Genomic DNA, 18,555 nt, shown 5'->3' with positions numbered 1-18,555 from the left:
AGGATAAATGATATTCATCCTGTAGAGATTAGCTGCAATATCCATTAGTCACTAGAATATTAATAGAGATAAGCTTCGAAGCCCAGTTGTCAAGGGTGCCTCTAGAAATGCTTTTCCATCCAGAGACTAATTTCACAATTTTTTTTTTTTTTTTTGCAGTGAACTTTAAGGTAAGACTTTCAATAAATGCATAGGAAACATCCTTGGCTTGGTATTTTTGGCAACATAATGTCAAGGCCCTCCAACCCATCTTGTTTTCCTTTGATTCTGGGGTTCTGGATCGTGGGACACAGTGAGAACCATTTTGAGTATTCACCTTGAACAGTTCACAGCATTTTATATCGTATGTGTATTCAAAGCCAGCTTGCTTCTGCAAAGCATTTGGAATTCTTCCTAATTACTTCCCAGAGAAGTCCTAAGTCCAACCATTGAGTGGGACATTGCTGCTCTTTCTCCTTTTATTTTTTTCCTTTCTTTCTCCCCCCCCCCCCTCATTGGAGCAATTTTGAATTTTAGCATGAGTTGTGGGCCAGCTTTCTGGACTTCTGTACTGTTTTGATCCTCATGTCCTCAGCTCAGCTTTTCCTAGTGCCCAAGGATTTTTTTCTTCGGAGACTCCTTTCTTCCTATCCTCTAAACATTCTCAGCAACTCTGCCCTCCCTGAGTCTGGGTGTCACTCCCAGATTTCTCAGCCCCACCCCTCACCTGCTCTGGATTCCCCAACTCCTGATGATCCCTGCCCCTGAGGATTCACAGGACTGTTGTCCCTCTCACTGTCACTTTCTTTGAAATGTAGGGAACCTCTGAAGTCTGGACTCTCCTTGGAGGCCTCTGAGTTCCCAGCCCCCTCCTCAGGTCCTGAACATCACCTGCTAGGGGATCTGAAATTTGCTCAGACTCCTGTTTCCTTCTTAAGGAAGCCTCTGATCCTGGAGCTCAGGGACATCTGCCACTGCAGCAGCTCTTCCTTGAACTGGAATTTCAGAAATGCTGAGAGGGCTGTGCCTTGCCTCCCTGGTCAGACCCATATGAGCCCACAGAATTTTCATCTGAATCAAGCACCCAGCTTATTTCTTTTCAAACACTTTCTTTCACAAACCCTGGGCAGAAAACAATGGACTGCGTGCACATTTACTTGGTTCCAATTTCCCATTTCCTCTGTCCAAGATAAAGAAAGGTCCAAGTAAGGCTTTTAGCTGGGGCTTAGGTCCTTTAGAGGATCATGTTACTAAAAGCAGGTAGCAAAGGTACCATTGAACTGGTGGCCTTTCTTCAGCCTGCGTTGACAATCTGCCCTTTTGTTCCTTCCTAACTTTTCTTAATTTGATAGTTGTTTAACATGTCAGTCAGGATGGGGAAGGAGGAGTTAGCTGGCAGATTGTGTTGTGTAGGAATGATAATCAACTTTGGGAAACCTTGTCTCTAAGTAAAAAATAAAATTATAAAAAAAGGGCTGGGGATGTAACTCAGTGGTAGAAGTCTCCTGGGTTCAATTCCCAGTGCTACTGCAAACAAACAAACAAAAATAGCAAAAGAAGATTAAATTGCATAATAACCTTCAAAGACAAATGGAATTCTTCCAAATTCATAAATGCATGCAAAGCTAACTAGCATTAATTGGTTGGCTTGTGTCCCCTGCATCTCTTTTTTGTTTAAACAAATACTGATACACGCACATGCTTGTGAGGTAAGACACACATACAGAAACATGCATAGAACATGAATACTACCTATGGTTTAATGGATTATTTAAAAACAAACACATGATACTGGGCACAGTGGTGCACACCTGTAATCCCTGCGGCTCAGGAGGCTGAGGCAGGAGGATCTCGAGTTCAAAGTCAGCCTCAGCAAAAGTAAAACCCTAAGCAACTCAGTGAAACCCTTTCTCTACATAAAATATGAAACGGGCTCAGTGGTTGAGTGCCCCTAAGTTTAATCCCCACTCCTGCCAAAAAATAAGCAAACATGTGGGTGAACAAAACCAAGGTCAAAAAACAGAACATCGCGACTTCCTAAAGTGGCACTGCCTTTTCTACTGCCATGACCCTTCGAAGCACAGCTCTTTTCTCCCTACATAGTAACCACTACTCTGGCCTGGCCCGGCCCACTTCCCTGCTTTCCTTTATGCATCCCTTAGCATAACAGCTGACCTTGCAGAGGTCTGGTGACTGGCACCCTGTGCCGCCTTTTGCTCCCTGTGGTTTTTGAGAGTCAGTCATGTTGTCATCTGTCATTCATAGTGCATGTGTGAAAATGTCACAATCACTTATCCACTCTCCTGCTGGTGAATATTGCAGGTTTATTTCCAGGTTTCACCATAAATAAAACTTCCATATACGTTATTTATCTGTCTCCTAATGCACATTTTGGACATATGCTTAGGAATGGAACTACAGGCCATTGGCTGACATCAGAAGAAAATGTGTTTTCTAAAATGCTTATATCAGTTTAATTTCCAATAGCAGAGTATGAAGTTCCTGTTGCTCAAATCTTTGCCAAGACTCAGTGTTTTCAGTTTTACTCAATTTTAGTTATTTTGGTTGTGGGTAGGTGTGTGCGTGGCTACCATTTGTGCTGTACTGCATAATAATGATAATGTGCTGCATGTTCATATATATAATCTCTTTTTTGTGTGTGAAGTTCCTCTTCAAGTCACTTTCTAATTTTCCAACTAGGCCATCTGTCCTACTGATTTGTAGGTGTCCCTTATTTATTCTGGTTACAATGTTTTAATAATTTGTGTTGTCAACATTTTGATGCCATCTTTTTCACTCATTTAATTACTGTAAGTTTTTAGCTTTTGTCTAGTCAAACGTATCAATCTTCCCTTTTATGGTTATAATTGTTGGAGTCCAATTTTAAAAAGTTTCTCTTTCAAATTAACGAAGATACTCTTTGATATTCTGAAATCTTTTGACAAATGTTTTGGTTTCCTCCAATTTAAGTGGAATTTTGTGTTATGAGGTAGGATTGGGATCAATTTTATTTCCTTTTTTAAAAAAATACAACAATCTGTGTCTCTGCAGCATTTGTTGAAAAGACAATTCATTCTTCAACATTCGACAGAACTACCTACATTATAAATCAAGTGTATTGACCTGTGATACATACATACCTATAAAATCAAAGTGGCATGGATAGACCATGCTTCATTTTTTCAGTCTTTTATTGATGAGCATTTAGATCATTCCCTTTTGTTTTATGCTATGAACAGCAGTGAAGCTCATTTTATATTTTGTGACATTTATTTTGTATAATTATACAGTACTTTGATAGGATAAATTATTTAATTCCACATAATAAATATATAGTAATAGTCATCATTATGGTATTTGTACTTATGCAAGGATTAGTATAATTTTATGGAAAGCAATGTTTTCTGCAGTAAACTAAACTTTTCTTAAGTTCTCTCATGCAAAACCAAAAGAGGAAGAAAGACAAAAAGAATTTCCTAAATCTTGCAAGTTGTCTGATAGTAAATCACTTGACTTTGAGAGACTAATATGTACTAAAAGTTACTGAGCCTCTCTTAGTGGTCTAATGCTGAACCACTCAAAGCATAATCCATAGACCAGAAACCTCATGGAACAACCAGTTGTATATGCAGAAACTCAAGTCCTACTTCATTCTACTATGTTGGAATCTAGATTTAACAAGATCCCTGATGCATGTTAACTTTGAGAAACGATGTTTTAATACATGATATGAAATAAATGGAATCTAATAACCTTTTTATTCTCCTTTCCAGCATGTTTTATGTTATATAAATTTCCATGATCTTTGTGTATAGAGGCAATTGCATTGGATGAGGGCTACTAATTGCAAGACCTAAACAGGCTGAAATAATACTGATACATTACTTTGTGAAATGGTCATTACTTTCAAAAAGCACATTCACTTTATTTCTTCTGGTTTATGGATTAATCTCATAAGTAGCAAAGATAGAGATTATTGCCAGTCTTACACTGAGGCTTAGAAAGTGTGAGTTGTTTCTCAGTTTCCCAGTACCCTCAATCTGGGTGGTCTCGCCACAATGCCTGTGGCTTCATAACTAGTATTGGAAGAAGAGAAAGAGCCAAAAGCTATTTAAGCAATTCCAGTAACCCAAGTATGAGCGATCTAAGTTCAAACTTGACTCATCCTTTTGCACCATGGTTTATGTGGACTCAAAAATGTGAGCTGAAATTTAATTTACTTCCTCTGCTCTTCCCTACCTACAGAAAGTAGAATTATCACAAGTAGAAAACCAAGGAGAAAGGGAGGGAAAGACAGACAACTCACAACATATACCAAACCTATATCTTTGGAAATTGGTTTCTGATATCTGTGTGATAAAGTGTCCATTCCTGCTCCCATGTTCTGCCCCTCTGATGTAATTAGCTGTGAATTTTGTTGGGTGCCAGGTCTGTGGGTGCTCATATACAAGACAGTTTAGAAATGTAAGTGCTTCATGTGGGGTAATCCGACTTCACCCAGCTACCTCTTGGAGGAACTTGTGACATGAATTGGCATTCTTGTTCAAGTTCCTAACTGGGCACATCACAGGCTGCTTCCTGTGTGGTCTAGGGGACCCTGGACCTTGCATAGGCAGTGCTCCATAGCATGGGATGTGTAAGGAGGGCCTGGCCCCACGGGCAGGAGAAAGAGGTACCAAGCCTTTTAGCAAAGCTTTTTCTCTTTTTTCCTTTGCATTCCCAGTTGCCAGGATCTTCAAACAGAGATTTCCATCCTCCAGGAGCAGATCTCTCATTTGCAGTTTGTGATTCACTCCCAGCATCAGAACCTGCGCAGCGTCATCCTGGAGGTCAGACTAATCGAGTGCATTTCTCTGGTAGATGGTATGTTTACAGCCTGAAGACCAAATACGAGTGTCTTGCCTGGACTTTCGAAGCAATGGGGTTTTCTCCCCACTGACATATGGCTCAGTTTTGAGTGCTTTCTAGTGTCTGTAACACCAGTACCTGCCATGTTCTCAGTGAAGATCATTTGAGAAAATGTGTTTAACTGCTTTTGAGGTGTTTCAGTAATATTTGTGTAAGTGGTCTGAGTCAGATACCATGCATTGTTATCCAGATTTTGTAGATCATCATACTTTTTAAAGAAGTTTTCTTTTTAAATAATCTTATAATTAGTAAATTCATTTAGAATGTGTTTTAGGGTAGGAACTAACCTGTTCTCTGGGAACATCCTTGCAGCTGAAAAAGGAGAGGTAATGGTGGTAGCAACCAGCAAGACTGTTTGAGTATTTTAGATAGACTTCAAGATATGTATATAAAACTGGACTTCCATTCAGTGTTTTTGTGCCTAATATTTGCAGAAGGGATCCTCCCAAATAATTCCAGTGCCTTCCCGACATAAGTTAGCACTTGTATTTGTTTGGCTATGACCTCACCAAAAGGTCAGAAAGTTGAGTAGAAGAATTTGAGAGCCAGGAGGGACCTTGGGGGCATTCCACATGCACATTTTACAGATGAGAAAACTGAGGCTCATAGTGGTTTGATGGTTGAGCTAATGGTGATGGAGTTGGCTTTAGAACCCACTTGTGCCCTCTCTTCTGGCACTGTTCTGCACCTCATCACCCCGTCTCCCAATTCTTCATGACCTCTTGGCAAAGCAGGCTCAGATCTTCCTGCTGCTGCTCCACACGCTGTCCCTCAGGGAGCCTCTGCGCGCCAGGTGGGCCTAGCATTATGTCTGTCAGCAGGTGCGTCTATAGGAGGAGGCCTTGAGGTTGCTGAGACACCTGGGGAGACCAGTGCTGCTTTCCACAGGATGGACACCTGCTGAATTTGGTGTGAATAGGTTATGCAGAAGTTAAAATGTATAACAGCACCCTCTGAGGGTTTTCCTCCCCAGGTGCCAATTTGGCCTGCGATTTTCTGTAGCCTGCTGAGTCTTCTAATACTGGGGGATTTCATGCTTTTATCTGATGAGCACCATTTGACCTCAGAAAGCCATATGATTTCTGACTTAACTATTCCCTGTGGGTTGACAAGACTTTTCCTATTGTGTCTCCTAATTCTTAGATGGAAGGATTAAAAAATAATTTAAAAGAACAAGATAAAAGAATAGAAAATCTCAAAGAAAAAGTCAACATCCTTGAAGCTCAGGTAAGAAGGGAATCTGTGGTACATTACAGCCTGAGGGGGTGTGTGTCTGTGTTTCAGTGAGCCTGTGTGAGTGTGTGCGTAAGCGCTTGTGCATGACTGCATGCCTGTGAGACACTATATCTGAGTGTGTGTGTGGTTGCTTGTGACTGTGTGTGAGTGACCACATGTCAGTATGTGTGCTTGTGTGAACATACAGTTGTCTTCTTGTGACTATATACATGTGAATCTTCTATGCATAAGAAATTAGAGTTTTAAAATAGTGAATCAAACATCATAGCCCTATGTAAACGTATGATTACACAAATGGTATGCCTTGACTCCATGTACAAATAGAGAAACAACATGTATCCCATTTGTATACAATAATAATAATAAAAAAAAGAAATTAGAGTTTTGGGAGGAGTACTTATAATAATCATTAAATCATTATTAAATTAATGAATATTTAATTGAATTATTAAATCAATAATTCAATTACACATTAAGTATATATTAAGTGATTGTTAAGCATCCACATTTTCCATTATACTTGCTGTACTGGTGAGACAGATGATGACCTTTTGATATGGACTTGAATTTGAAGTTTGTTCAAGGCCACTCTTATGTAAATTCCACTCTAGCCAGATGGCCAGGCTTCCTGTTGCCTGCCTTTGTTCCCACACACGTTTCTTTCCCAGCCTGAGATGTCCTCTTTTTTCCTCTCTCTTCATCCATATTCATCTTGGCTTCTCAATTTGCCTCACCTGCTTCCAGAAACCTGCTGCAGTTCTTCACCTTATCTGTTTTAAAGCGGGGCACCATGCTCTCTAAGCTACCGTAATAAGATGCTTTCCTTCCCCAGCGCTCACTTGTCTTTCCTCGTCATCCCCTTTCTAGCAGTGGCAATCCTGGGCCCGTGGTGGCCCTGCTTCACAGGAAGTGCAGCCAAGCCCCCACCCAGATTGGAGCACCACAGAGGACCCATATGGGCCTCTGCCTCCACTGTGTCACCCCTTCGTCTGCATCCAGGGCTCATCTCCTACTGCCTGAACCCATTTACGTTTCCTACTTCATCCTTCAGTATACTGATTTCCCAGTGGGTGTCCACCTGCCAGTGTTGTCCTGCCCTGTGGAAGACAGAGATGCTCTGGTTCACACTGGAAACCTGCAGCATCTTTTGGAACTTTCCTCCTCCCCAGGATAGACCAGGGAGGAGCACCACGATTGTATCTTATTTCTGTGGGATTCCATGTGCTATACACCTGTGTGTACATAAAGTTGTAGATTATACATGGTGCACTATGTCTATGGTATTGACACTTGTTAAACTTTGACTCATTCCATTCATTTGTTCACATCACTTAGGGTGTAATTAGCTCTACAAGTATTGAGTGACTGTTATCACTGAGGCACTGAATTCAGAAAAACAGTGTTGAAATAGAGAACCATGAGCCCTGCACTCTGGGGTTTATGACCAGTGAATGAAATTGAAACGCCCACGTATTCTAGACTAAATTCTTACGTTGGAAACTGTTCAATGGCCTATCAGTCTGTTTTGGCTCCAATAAACTACTGCTTTAATTATTGTGCATCTGTGACAAATTTTAATTGGAGAGATTATTTTAGAGCTGGCATCTCTCTCTGATCTTTCACTTCATTATGGTCCTGGGCTCTGGTCATACCTAATTAAGCGCCAGGTCTCATCACAGAGTCAATGAATCAATGGTGCTACTACTTCTAATTCAATTTTGTGTTCTTGAATTGTGTCTGTCCATATCATCCCCCAAGCAGATTTTATTGTCATAAGTAAAATGGTAATTTATCCTATACACTGTACATTGATCCAGTTGGCCTTTTGGTTCAATAGTGAGACCAGGAAAAGATATATTGGCAAGTGATAAAACTGAGATTCAGAGAAGTTAAAAAAAAAAAAAAAAACAAGCTTGTTCAAAATCATTAGGCTAGCAGGTGGCAGAATCTGCATTTGATTCTACTTGACTTTAAAGCATATGACTCCTTGTTACACAATATCTACTTATCAAATGAGTGTGTGTGTGAATATATGCGTATCATGTGAAATATAATGTACATGATTATTTAATATATATTTAGAAATGAGTAGACATAACCATTATTTTTATTTTAGCCATTGTCAGTGTTACTATTTTAAATATTTTCTATTTTATTCTTAGTTTTCAAGACAAGAAAAGAATTTTTCTATATTAGCAGTTTTATGTTTTTAACTCCCTCTAAGTAGGAGATAAAATTGACTCATATAAACTTTCTTAGAAAAATTTCCTAAGACTTAGAAAAGTCTTTTAAATCTCTTTTAAATATCATCAGAAAATTTTTGCTTAACTCTACCTAAATTATTTGCTTTCTTTCTGCTTTTCCATCTTTCATCATCTTGATTTACAAGCTGATATTCATCTTACATTTCATGCATTTCTAACTTCTTTACTAATGATCTGCTCATATGGAAGATTAAGTGTGTGAAAATTATGTTCTTGAGGAAAACTGTGTTAATAAGCTTTCCTCAGATAAAGTCATAACAATGACAGACAAATTCTGACCGGTGATTTGTAGTTTTGTAAGCAAATGATTTAATAAAACTCATGCACATATCCATCTTACTTAAAGCAAAAAAGTAGAAACAGCTATGAATCAAGGATAAATGCCTTAATTTTGTAGACGAAGCAAATCAACATGGAAGTTGAAATAAATTAAAGACAGACTTCATAACTCATGGTTTTGCATTGTTTGGAACTTGAGAAAGTGGGAGTTTATTTTGGAAAAAATCCAACTAACTTCTACATAATTGTCTAGCCACAGAATATTTTCTGTTTCCGGCTGTCATCACACTATCGTGTTTCCAATTGCTTCATAACTTGAATAGAGGGGAGTTTCCCTCGGTCACACACTGGTCCTATGAGATGCCTGCCCTTCCTTGTGTGGAGTGAATTTTAGATTTATCTCCACTACATGAGGAACATCCTTATTATCAACTTATCAAATCTGAAGTATATTCCCTGTATCAGTCTTAAATGCTTAACTCTTGAAATGATTCATGTAGCCAATGATGCTGTCTCCATCTTTTAGTTATTACTCAATATATCCACATACATTTGGGGTCTGGAAAGAGGAAAATTCACAACTTACACCAATTCCTTCCTTCACTGGTTCTTTATTTTAGCTGCATTTTAGAATCACCTGTGGAATTTGGAAAACTCCTGAGTCCTGACAGCAACTAAATGAAATAGAATCTTGGGGTGCAACTTGGGCATCCAATGATTTTAAAGCCTTCCTGGCAATTCCAGTATAACCAAGACTGAAATTCACTCTCTCAGTCCAGTCACTCTTAAACTTGAGCTGACCCCAGAAGCACCTGGTGAGCTTATGAACACATATCAGCAGGTGCCTGGTTTTCTGATTCAGGAGGTTGCTTGGGGTCTGAGGATCTGTGCTCACAGGTTCCCAGGTGACTTTGATATTGATCCCAGGATCACTCTAGGATCTGTGGCCAAAGGTCATTTCTTTCCCACCTCACCCTTTTCTTTTTGTCATTAATGTCCAAGTTAAGTCTCTGTGTATGAAAATGTTCCAAATTATTCTAGTCACAATGATTTCTGTTTACTTCTTTCCAGCAGTTATTAAATACCTACTGTTTTGTGCTTCTTTGAATGACTTTCATTTTACTTATTTTTTAATATTCATGTGCTTGCCACACGTGAATGTGTGGTGACATAGTCCTGTAATCCCAGTAGCTAGGGAGATTGAGGCAGGAGGATCCCAAGTTCAAAGCCAGTCTTGGCAGCTTAGCTAGACCCCGTCTCAAAATTAAAAAAAAATATTAAAGACCAGGGATGTGGCTCAGTGGTTAAGCACTCTTGGGTTCAATCCCTGGTACCAAAAAAAAAAAAAAAAAAAAAAAATGTACATCTTGTGTACTGAAAGAGAAGATGCCATGTTTTCTTGTGCTTCTTCATGTTCCCTCTGGTCTTGACTCAATGTCAAGCAAATGGCAGGTACTGTGTGGTGTGTATAAAGCTGGATGGTTGAATTCGAGTGATTGTTGATTTATTTCCTATCAGTTCTCTTTCTTCTACTCTGTGTTCATCATACCTGGAGTCCTTTCAGAAACTGTTGAATCTCTGTATCTCCTAGTCAGTTATCTCACTTGTAATATAAGGAGGCCAGGCTAATTCCTGTGTTCATAAAGAAAAATGGCATCCTGCAGAGAAAAGAACTTGGGCTTTGAAGTCAAATAACTGCTTGAGCCTGTGCATCTGGATACCAATGCTGCACACATTACCTGTGGTCTCTCAGAGGCAGATGCCTAGTCAATTGGAGTTTTTCCAGTTCTATTTCTTTAATAGGAATTAAGCATTTAACATAAATATTATGCATATTAACATAAAATTTGTTATGCATAACTATACTATTATAATGCATAAGATGCATTTTATGCAGTCAAGTCATATCAAAGGAAAAATGACATAAAACACTTGGCCAAAGTCTTAACATTTGCTAGGCAATCATCCTTATTAACTCTTCTGCTTCTATCAAAATTCTGATTCTTATTTCTCAAAACTGTGCATTTTGGTGTTGACTTACTCCAAACCAACAGGTAGAGTCATAGAAAATGCTTCGGATACTTCCAGTATGTCTCTCTGAGTCCTTCATTTCCTAACGGAATGGAGCTGTTGTGGTGCTGGCCACAGCCTCTCTGGTCATCTTTCCGCCTGACTACTTGTTCTGACACTTCTATGTGGTCTGTCCTTCAGAGGCATTTAAGCTGGGCTTACAGACCTCCGGCCTGCCAGTGCAGCTGACTGGCAGCTCAGTCCTGGCCATGCTCTTTCCTTCTTTTGAACCTCACTCTCCAGATCTGTTCAGTGAAATTGCTCAGCTTTGTCATGTTGTCCAGAAATCACTGGCCCTGAACTGGCAAGACGCATCTTGACCCTGAACTTTGCCATGAACAGGACTTGGGCCCTTAAAGACTTTTATTTTTCATTTTTATTGATTTTATTTTGTTTCTGAAGTACTGTGGACTGAAGCCAGGGGCATTCACTGATAGATATCCCCTGCCTTATTTATTTATTTATTTATTTATTTATGTATTTATTTATTTATTTTTGAGACAGGGTTTTCCCAAGTTGCTGAGGCTAGCCTCAAAATTGGGATCTTCCTGCCTCCCCCTCCAGAGTCTCTGGGATTATCGGCATGTTACTGTACCTGGCTCAGAGAACCAAAAGTTTTAGACAGACCTTATTTTTTTGTTATTAAAAAAATGGCAGTTAGACTAGAAAACTATAACTAACTTAAAACCTATAAGCCTTAAAATCCATAGTAAATACTGAACTATCTTGTTTCAAATCTATGAAGAAGGGGCTATTAATATATCTATTATGCAGATGAGGAAATTAGGCAGAAAGAGGTTAAGTAACCTAAATCAGGTTTCATAGCTAGTAAGTGGCTGTGCTAGGCTTTGTAACTGAGAACTGGCATTCTTGCCTGTTATTATTAAACATTCCATTATCTCCTAGAATTATGAGAATGCTTCCATATTTGAAATATATCATCATACTGTATTTGTTTCTTCCAAAAGACATATACAAAACAGACTGGACATATGTCACTTACCACTAGTATAGAGATGAGCATTCTCAGCCTCAAGGAGCAACTGAGACTGAAGATGCCTTGAATGGCATAGTAAGGAAGAGATGGCGCCTGTTCTCATGGGGTTTATAATCAAGAGATTTTGTACAGTTTTGTAATCAATGTTGTGGGTATCTTCAATAAGGTTCTTTAAGAAAGTTATTTTATTTGTCTATATAAAAGAAACTGTATAAAATCAAAACATAAATATTCAGCTGTTGCAAATCTGAGGCTGAGTCAGAATACCGTGTGTTGATCCCATAAAAGTATACTATGCGCCAGGCACGGGTGGTACACACCTGCAATCCCAGAGGCTTGGGAGGCTGAGACAGGAGAATCTCAAGTTCAAAGCCAACCTCAGCAAAAGGCGAGGCGCTAAGCAACTCAGTGAGACCCTGTCTCTAAATAAAATACAAAACAGGGCTGGGGATGTGGCTCAGTGGTTGAGTACCCCTGAGTTCAAACCCTGGTACCCACTGCCACAAGAAAAAGAATATTATGCACTTTTCAGGGCATATTTGTATCTTTGGATACAAATAACTTTCAACTGGCTTTTCCCTGTGTTCTAATAGAATGACCACAACAAACTCACTGCCAAGGCATGAAGCAGGTGTGTGTGGCCGGGTGAGCAGAAGCATTAGGATATAGCTAATAGGTGGGTTAACTACCTGATCTCGGCATTTTTTTTTTTTTTTCAATTTTAGAATAAAGAACTAAAAACCAAGGTGGCGCTTTGGTCTGAAATTCCTCGGACAAAAGCATCTAAGGCTGTCTCTACCAGGTAAGTAAGGTCTTTCTTCCCCCAGCCCCATCTTCACAACCTCTGTTGAACATGGTTGACATTTAACCCCCCTGAGAAGACTCCAATCTGATAATACCTATGTAATCATTCATTTACTTTCTGTTTCTTGGGTCCTATTCAGAACTGTGTTAATCTTGCTCACCATTAAGTCTTTGAATCCTACCATATAATTTTCTATTTTTAAAATATTTTTTAGATGTTGATAGACCTTTATTTTATTCATTTATTTATATGTGGTGCTGATAATCTAACCCAGTGCCTCATACATGCTAGGCAAGTGCTCTACCACTGAGCTACAACCCCAACCCCTAATTATTTTATGAATAAATGAGTGAATACATTTAGGTACCCTTTCTGCTCTTTCTTCCTTAAAACAAGCCTAATCTCAACTTTAATAATTTCTTCAAGCATTACAGATTATCTCCTACAATGTCCTTCCTTCTGTTGTTCATAAGAAATATGCGATTGATGGACATTTTAATTATGAATTGTTAGTATTTATTGAAATTTCCATACCATCTCTCAAATTAATAGTTTGCACATAAAATCACCAGGGCAAACCTAACTCATTTTTTTTCTTCATTGCTAAGAACAAGTATTGTCAACAACTACCTAATAATGAATAATCTCCAGCAATGATAATTACCCAAGAAAACCAAGGAAATGATGGTTGAAACCATCTAAGTCATGTCTAAATGTTTAGTTTTTGTTGTTGTTGCCTGAATTTGAATGTGAATCTGTCTCAAATCTCATTTGCATAAACTCTAAGAGATGCTCACTTAAAAGAAAACATAGCCTATAATTACATGAATCATTTTTTAAAAAGTGATTAAAAACTTCCCGTTCCAGCAGCTTTTGAATTTCCCAGTCTGGTCCCTCTAGGGCAGAATCTCATTTCTGAAACTCTCTTCGGCATAGTGCCCGAGGTAGAAAATCATATTCGGCCATGATTAGCATCAGTCTAGGAATTCAGACAGATTCATTTCTCTCTTTAAAACTCCCTGCAATAATGTCTCACTTTGCTAATGATGGATATAATTAGAGACTAGAGATGAAACCATTATGAATCAAGTCCTCTAAAATCTTTGGGCCTCCAGGTGCCAAGTTCTCATCTTTTTGGCCACTAGCAAGGCAACTTCTGAAAAAGAAGAAATTAAACCCTAGAGGTATCTAAGGAAGAGGGGAGATGCCCACATTTCAGAAGCAGGGAGAGTAGTAGTCACTTCAGTGCAGGGGAAGAGGTGATGGCTTTGGAACAGGAAACTTTCCAAGAGAAGGGAGGCTGATCAGTGTGTTGGTCTCTTCCATGCAGATAGCATTTCCCAGGGGTGGTTACGCACCATGGCTTTGACCCTGGAGGGAATGAAACCAGAGTGGAGTAGAGGAGAAACAACTGGTTGCATCACATTGCAGCCACTGCAGTATCGAATGCCATGAATCTGGTTGCTACAGAGGGGGTGTGTTGGAGAGAATGGTTTTATTGGTCAGTTTTTTAGCTTCAGTTAATTAATAGTTAAAGGTCTACTACTTTAAAGATTTTTCTTTGGGGAAAGTCAAGAGGGGAAATTTCCTAATAGAATTGGTGAAACTGGACTGAATATCCCTTGTGTTATGTGATTTTTGATAGAAATTCCAGTGTTAAGACAGCTCTCCCATTTGCAAAATGAACTCTAACCACTGACTGCTTTAAGAATGCAATTGGTACCAGGTATCCCAGCGACAAGGGAGGCTGAGGCAGGAGGACTGCAAGTTTGAGATCAACCTGGGCAACTTAGTGAGGCTGGAAGGGCTTAGTGAGACCCTGTCCCAAAATAAAACATTAAAAAAGGACTGAGGATGTGGCTCAGTGGCTAAGTGACCCTGTGTTCAATTCCCAATGCCAAAAAAAAAAAAAAAAAAAAAAAAAAAAAAAAAAAGGAAGGCAATACTGTTTGATAAGCCTGGACTCACCAATATACAATGGAATTATAACTCTAGGGATAAAGTAAATTACAAAAGTAGCCATTAAGTAAAAAAACAAAACAAAAAAAATCATACACCTAAAATCTAGTCTTCACAAATCTATTAAATTACCCCCAAGAGGGAGTTCTATGTAAGTTCTATGCCATATCTCAGGAAGTACAAGCAACGTTTTTATTCTCAAACATTAAAATATACAGATGCTTCTTGAGTTGAACACCAGAAGAAGTGGTTTGCTTGAGATTAGGAGCCATGTTGTTAAATAACAAGTCACATGTATTTACATAGGCGTATGCATACATGGTTGTGTGTGTATACAGGTATACATACATGCGTATTTTAAACACTGGAATCACATAGTGAGAAGAGAAGGTCAAGCTATGAGAAGCTCTCAGGACTAAAATGTGCTGAGGGAAAGCTTGGTTTGCATTTTCTAACTTCAAGCTCACTCTGGTGCCTGTCTCCCCTAAGTGGAAAGGCAGACACAGGCTCTGACCTCTCTGGCTTCCCCGCACTCTTCCTTACTCTTGTCCTGTCAAACCTAGCTGAATTTGCATATGTTAAGTGCTTTCACACTGTGATTCTACTAGTCTCCGTGGAGCTGACTGGAACAGGTCCATGAGGGCCACCTCTCAGACCAATGCAGCTGGTGGAACTTGGCAGTGTGGTGGGAGTGGAGGTGTCATGGTGCTGGTACAGCTGTCGTATCACTAGAGTTTCATATGCTCTACTTTTATAATCATGTGGTCTTTTCTCCAGCGAAATGAAGACTGAAGGTACTTCCCCTTATGTGATGTTGATTAGACTACGGAAATGAACTGTCTGGATGAAGATCCAATTGAGGAGGACAATGTGGAGCTTATTTTTTTCCTCAACACAGTGTCTAAACTTTCCTGTTAAAATAGCACAATGAAAGTATTTAAATGGGATTTATTATATATCAGTCACTTTGCTGGAAGATGATACTCCAGAAAATCATGCAAATATGTACTTGAGGGAGGAACCCTTTCTTCAAAACTTGGTAAATAGATGAAGAGACCAGGTGCTTTCCCGGATGGAAGATGAATTCTGTTTTAAACCTGAAAAAAAGAGAGAGAGAGAGAGAGAGAAATCTGAATCTTGTTTCCAGATTTTTGCTAAAGGAACTCTTGAAAACATTTTTGACCTTTGGATAGTGGTTTTTGTGTGTATAAGCAGAGTGTATAGATGTATGAATAAATGAAGTATTTTAAAGTTGATTTAGCTAATAAGAAATATCTTACTATGATATACGTTTATCTTCTTATCTATTGTTAAAGAGTTGTTTCCTACTGAATTATGCATAAAGGAAGGAGTAGATTCTTCTGAGCTAATTTCATAACCCATCCTGCCCTCAAAAGTTGAGAATCATGGCTGCGCCCATATAAGCATACTGATGCTCAGGAAAGGGCAATACACTTCAATGAAACGATTAAGGAGAGACTCAGTCACCCCAAAGGAGAATTCTCTTTAGGACCTTAGTCATCCACTGTGTATAACTCTCAACGTTTTTTCAGGAAAATGCTTCCAACCTTTCAATACAGAATGCAAAATATCAGTATTATTTATTAAATATTTAAAGTGAAATGAGGTATTCATAAATTCATCCAAGTAATGTAATTCTCAAATGTTGCATTACTGTCTGCATGAGTTTCATGCTTCATGGTGTTCTTGCAAACATTTTCACTTCTTGCTAGTTTTTAAGGTAATTGTCTAATAAATATACATCGTAGTTCTCCTATGCACAATTCTAAATACTTTACCTGTATTGATCTTCCCCCAGACCCTCAGAAGCACGTCAGGTCATTATCCCTAGTTACAGAAGAGATATTGAAAGTGGTTATGTAATTTCCTGACTGCTAACTGTGGATAAGGATTTGAACCTTCTGGCTTGGCTGTTGATATTCATTCTGCCTTCTCACTCGGTGGTCCGAGACAGTTCCCAGTGATAGAAAGAACCCTCTTCTTGCTATATAACAAACATGCAACTTTCTTGAGGGCTGTCGGCATTATCCTGTGGATGATGGTCAGAAACAACATTTACTGAGACAATCAGCATTTCCTGTAGTGAGTTGGCCTTTCACCTGTTAGACTAACATCAAAAGAATTTAGATAGACAAACTTTTCTGGTAAGAATCTGCTTATTTACGCTTATTACTCATGATTTTATGCAGTGTTTTGAGGGTACACAGAGAATCCACCTTTCCCTGGAGTTCACTTAGATGAACTTTTTTACCTCAAGCATTATGTTAGATTTTAATAACTTTTAGATTTTAGCATGAACTCATTTAAGTGACCTAACAAGCTTCATAATTTCTATTAGAACAATGCATTCTAAAGTCAAAAATGGAAAATCCCTCATGTGCTTTATTTTGACTTCACCATACGCATTTTTGAACATTGAAATACAGTTGGATGCAGTACAGATGCGACCTGCTCAGGAGGTGTCCAGGTTCACTTTGGAATGGGCTTTGCATTTCCTGAGAATAACAATAAGCAATTTCAGAAACCTCAAATGATCCCAACACGTCAAAAACAAAGTTATCTTTATCGTAGCATCAGCTTTATCATTCATTTGTTATATAAAGGTTATTTCTCATACCCTTGTGGATTTAGATTTTATTATTCAAAATGTTTTTTACATAACATTTAAAAACAGTTTGAAATGTTTCTTAAATAGACATTTCTGAACAATGAATATTACAATGGGAAATGAAATTTATTAGTTTTAAAGAGTACTACACAGAAAATACAGCAAAAGAAATACAAGTTCAGTTGTATTTTAAATAACTGTACTTCTAAATACATTAAGTAATAAAACAAAAGAGAATCTGAGATGGGCTTAAAGTTCATGCTTCATAAAGTTGGGAACTTAGTTTTACTTTGATTGCATATGTTGTTGCAAATCATTGCTAAGAAATGTGTAGATTTAAAAAATTTTTATAAAATATGTTGATTAAATAATTGGCATAGCGTATCCTTTGAACAATTGCTTATGTGCCTTATGATAAAACAAACCAATTAGATATAATGTAAATTTTGTTATTTTACATTAAAATTTTTATGCATTAATATCTTTATTTCATCATAACAAAATAATCCACAAGAAATGGATTGTTTTTGTCAGTAATTGGATATTTAAATAGATTTCCTGAAATTTATCTGCTCACTTCCCTGGATCCAAATTAACAGCAAAAAGAAATAATTGTTTGTATTATAAATTTTAAAACATAGTAATAAGAAGCATACACATACGCATTCTCAAATTCTTTCACTTTGAAACTCCCTGCCTTTCCTCTGACCTGCAAATAAATACAGATCCCTTATCAATGTCACTGGAGGTTACCTGCAGCCACCCAGAACTGGTAAGTCCTTATAATTCTTTTCATTCCATGCTCCGTCCTTTTCTTCCTTCTCTCTCTCGTTTTTTTTTTTTTTTTTTGATGAAAAATATTAAGAAAGCAATACAGCTCTAAATAGTAATCTTTAATTGCTTTATTGTTAAAGTGTATACATATGGAGTTCAAGACATGTTCCCTCAAAGTGAGGCCCCTTGACATCTGAGAAAGCAGCCAAGGCAGTAAGGTGCTTGAGTTTTCATAGCACCTTTATTTGTAAGTGCTAAAAACAAAACAAAACGAATGTCCACTGAGAGGTAAATCAATCAACAAAATGTGGTACAACTCAGTTTTGGAATATAGCTCATAGTTATAAAAGGGCCAGGTCACAAACAAATATACCCAACAGAGAAACTTCTAATCATTATGCTAACTGGAAGAAGTCGGAGGGTAAAAGACATACTGTCTATTCCATGTGACAGGGAATGTAAATCAAAATCTCCCATAAAGTCTTAAAACCAGAAATCCTACAATGACATGAAGGTCAGGATGCTCTATTTTTTCCTCAATATGGAGCATGCTATGACTTTTTAAAATCCTATGCAATCATTAGGGAAAGCAAAACCCTAATGATTTATCTTGAATTATTTAATATGAACCCAGCGGAAAATGAACACACCTGTG

General features: G+C 38.2%; 1 protein-coding gene across 4 annotated transcripts in view; it reads left to right on the top strand.

Moving 5' to 3' along the window:
• The window catches only part of Ccdc68 (coiled-coil domain containing 68), a 48,848-nt gene extending 30,903 nt beyond the window's left edge, over positions 1–17,945 (top strand). For 3 of the 4 annotated variants that reach the window (XM_047526450.1, XM_047526451.1, XM_047526449.1), the window contains 4 exons: positions 4,703–4,808; positions 6,031–6,114; positions 12,459–12,535; positions 15,275–17,945. In XM_047526450.1, coding sequence (XP_047382406.1) covers positions 4,703–4,808; positions 6,031–6,114; positions 12,459–12,535; positions 15,275–15,332 — 325 coding nt within the window. In that variant the 3' untranslated portion in view covers positions 15,333–17,945. Of the gene's footprint in view, positions 1–4,702; positions 4,843–6,030; positions 6,115–12,458; positions 12,536–15,274 lie in introns of those variants that run through there. The other variant, XM_047526452.1, reaches the window with a different exon arrangement.
• The last annotated feature ends 610 nt before the right edge of the window (positions 17,946–18,555 follow it).

Source organism: Sciurus carolinensis, chromosome 15, assembly GCF_902686445.1.
Source record: "Sciurus carolinensis chromosome 15, mSciCar1.2, whole genome shotgun sequence".
Classification (NCBI taxonomy): Eukaryota; Metazoa; Chordata; class Mammalia; order Rodentia; family Sciuridae; genus Sciurus; species Sciurus carolinensis.
The sequence above is the reverse complement of the archived record's forward strand: the minus strand, read 5'-3'. Positions and strand labels throughout refer to the sequence as shown.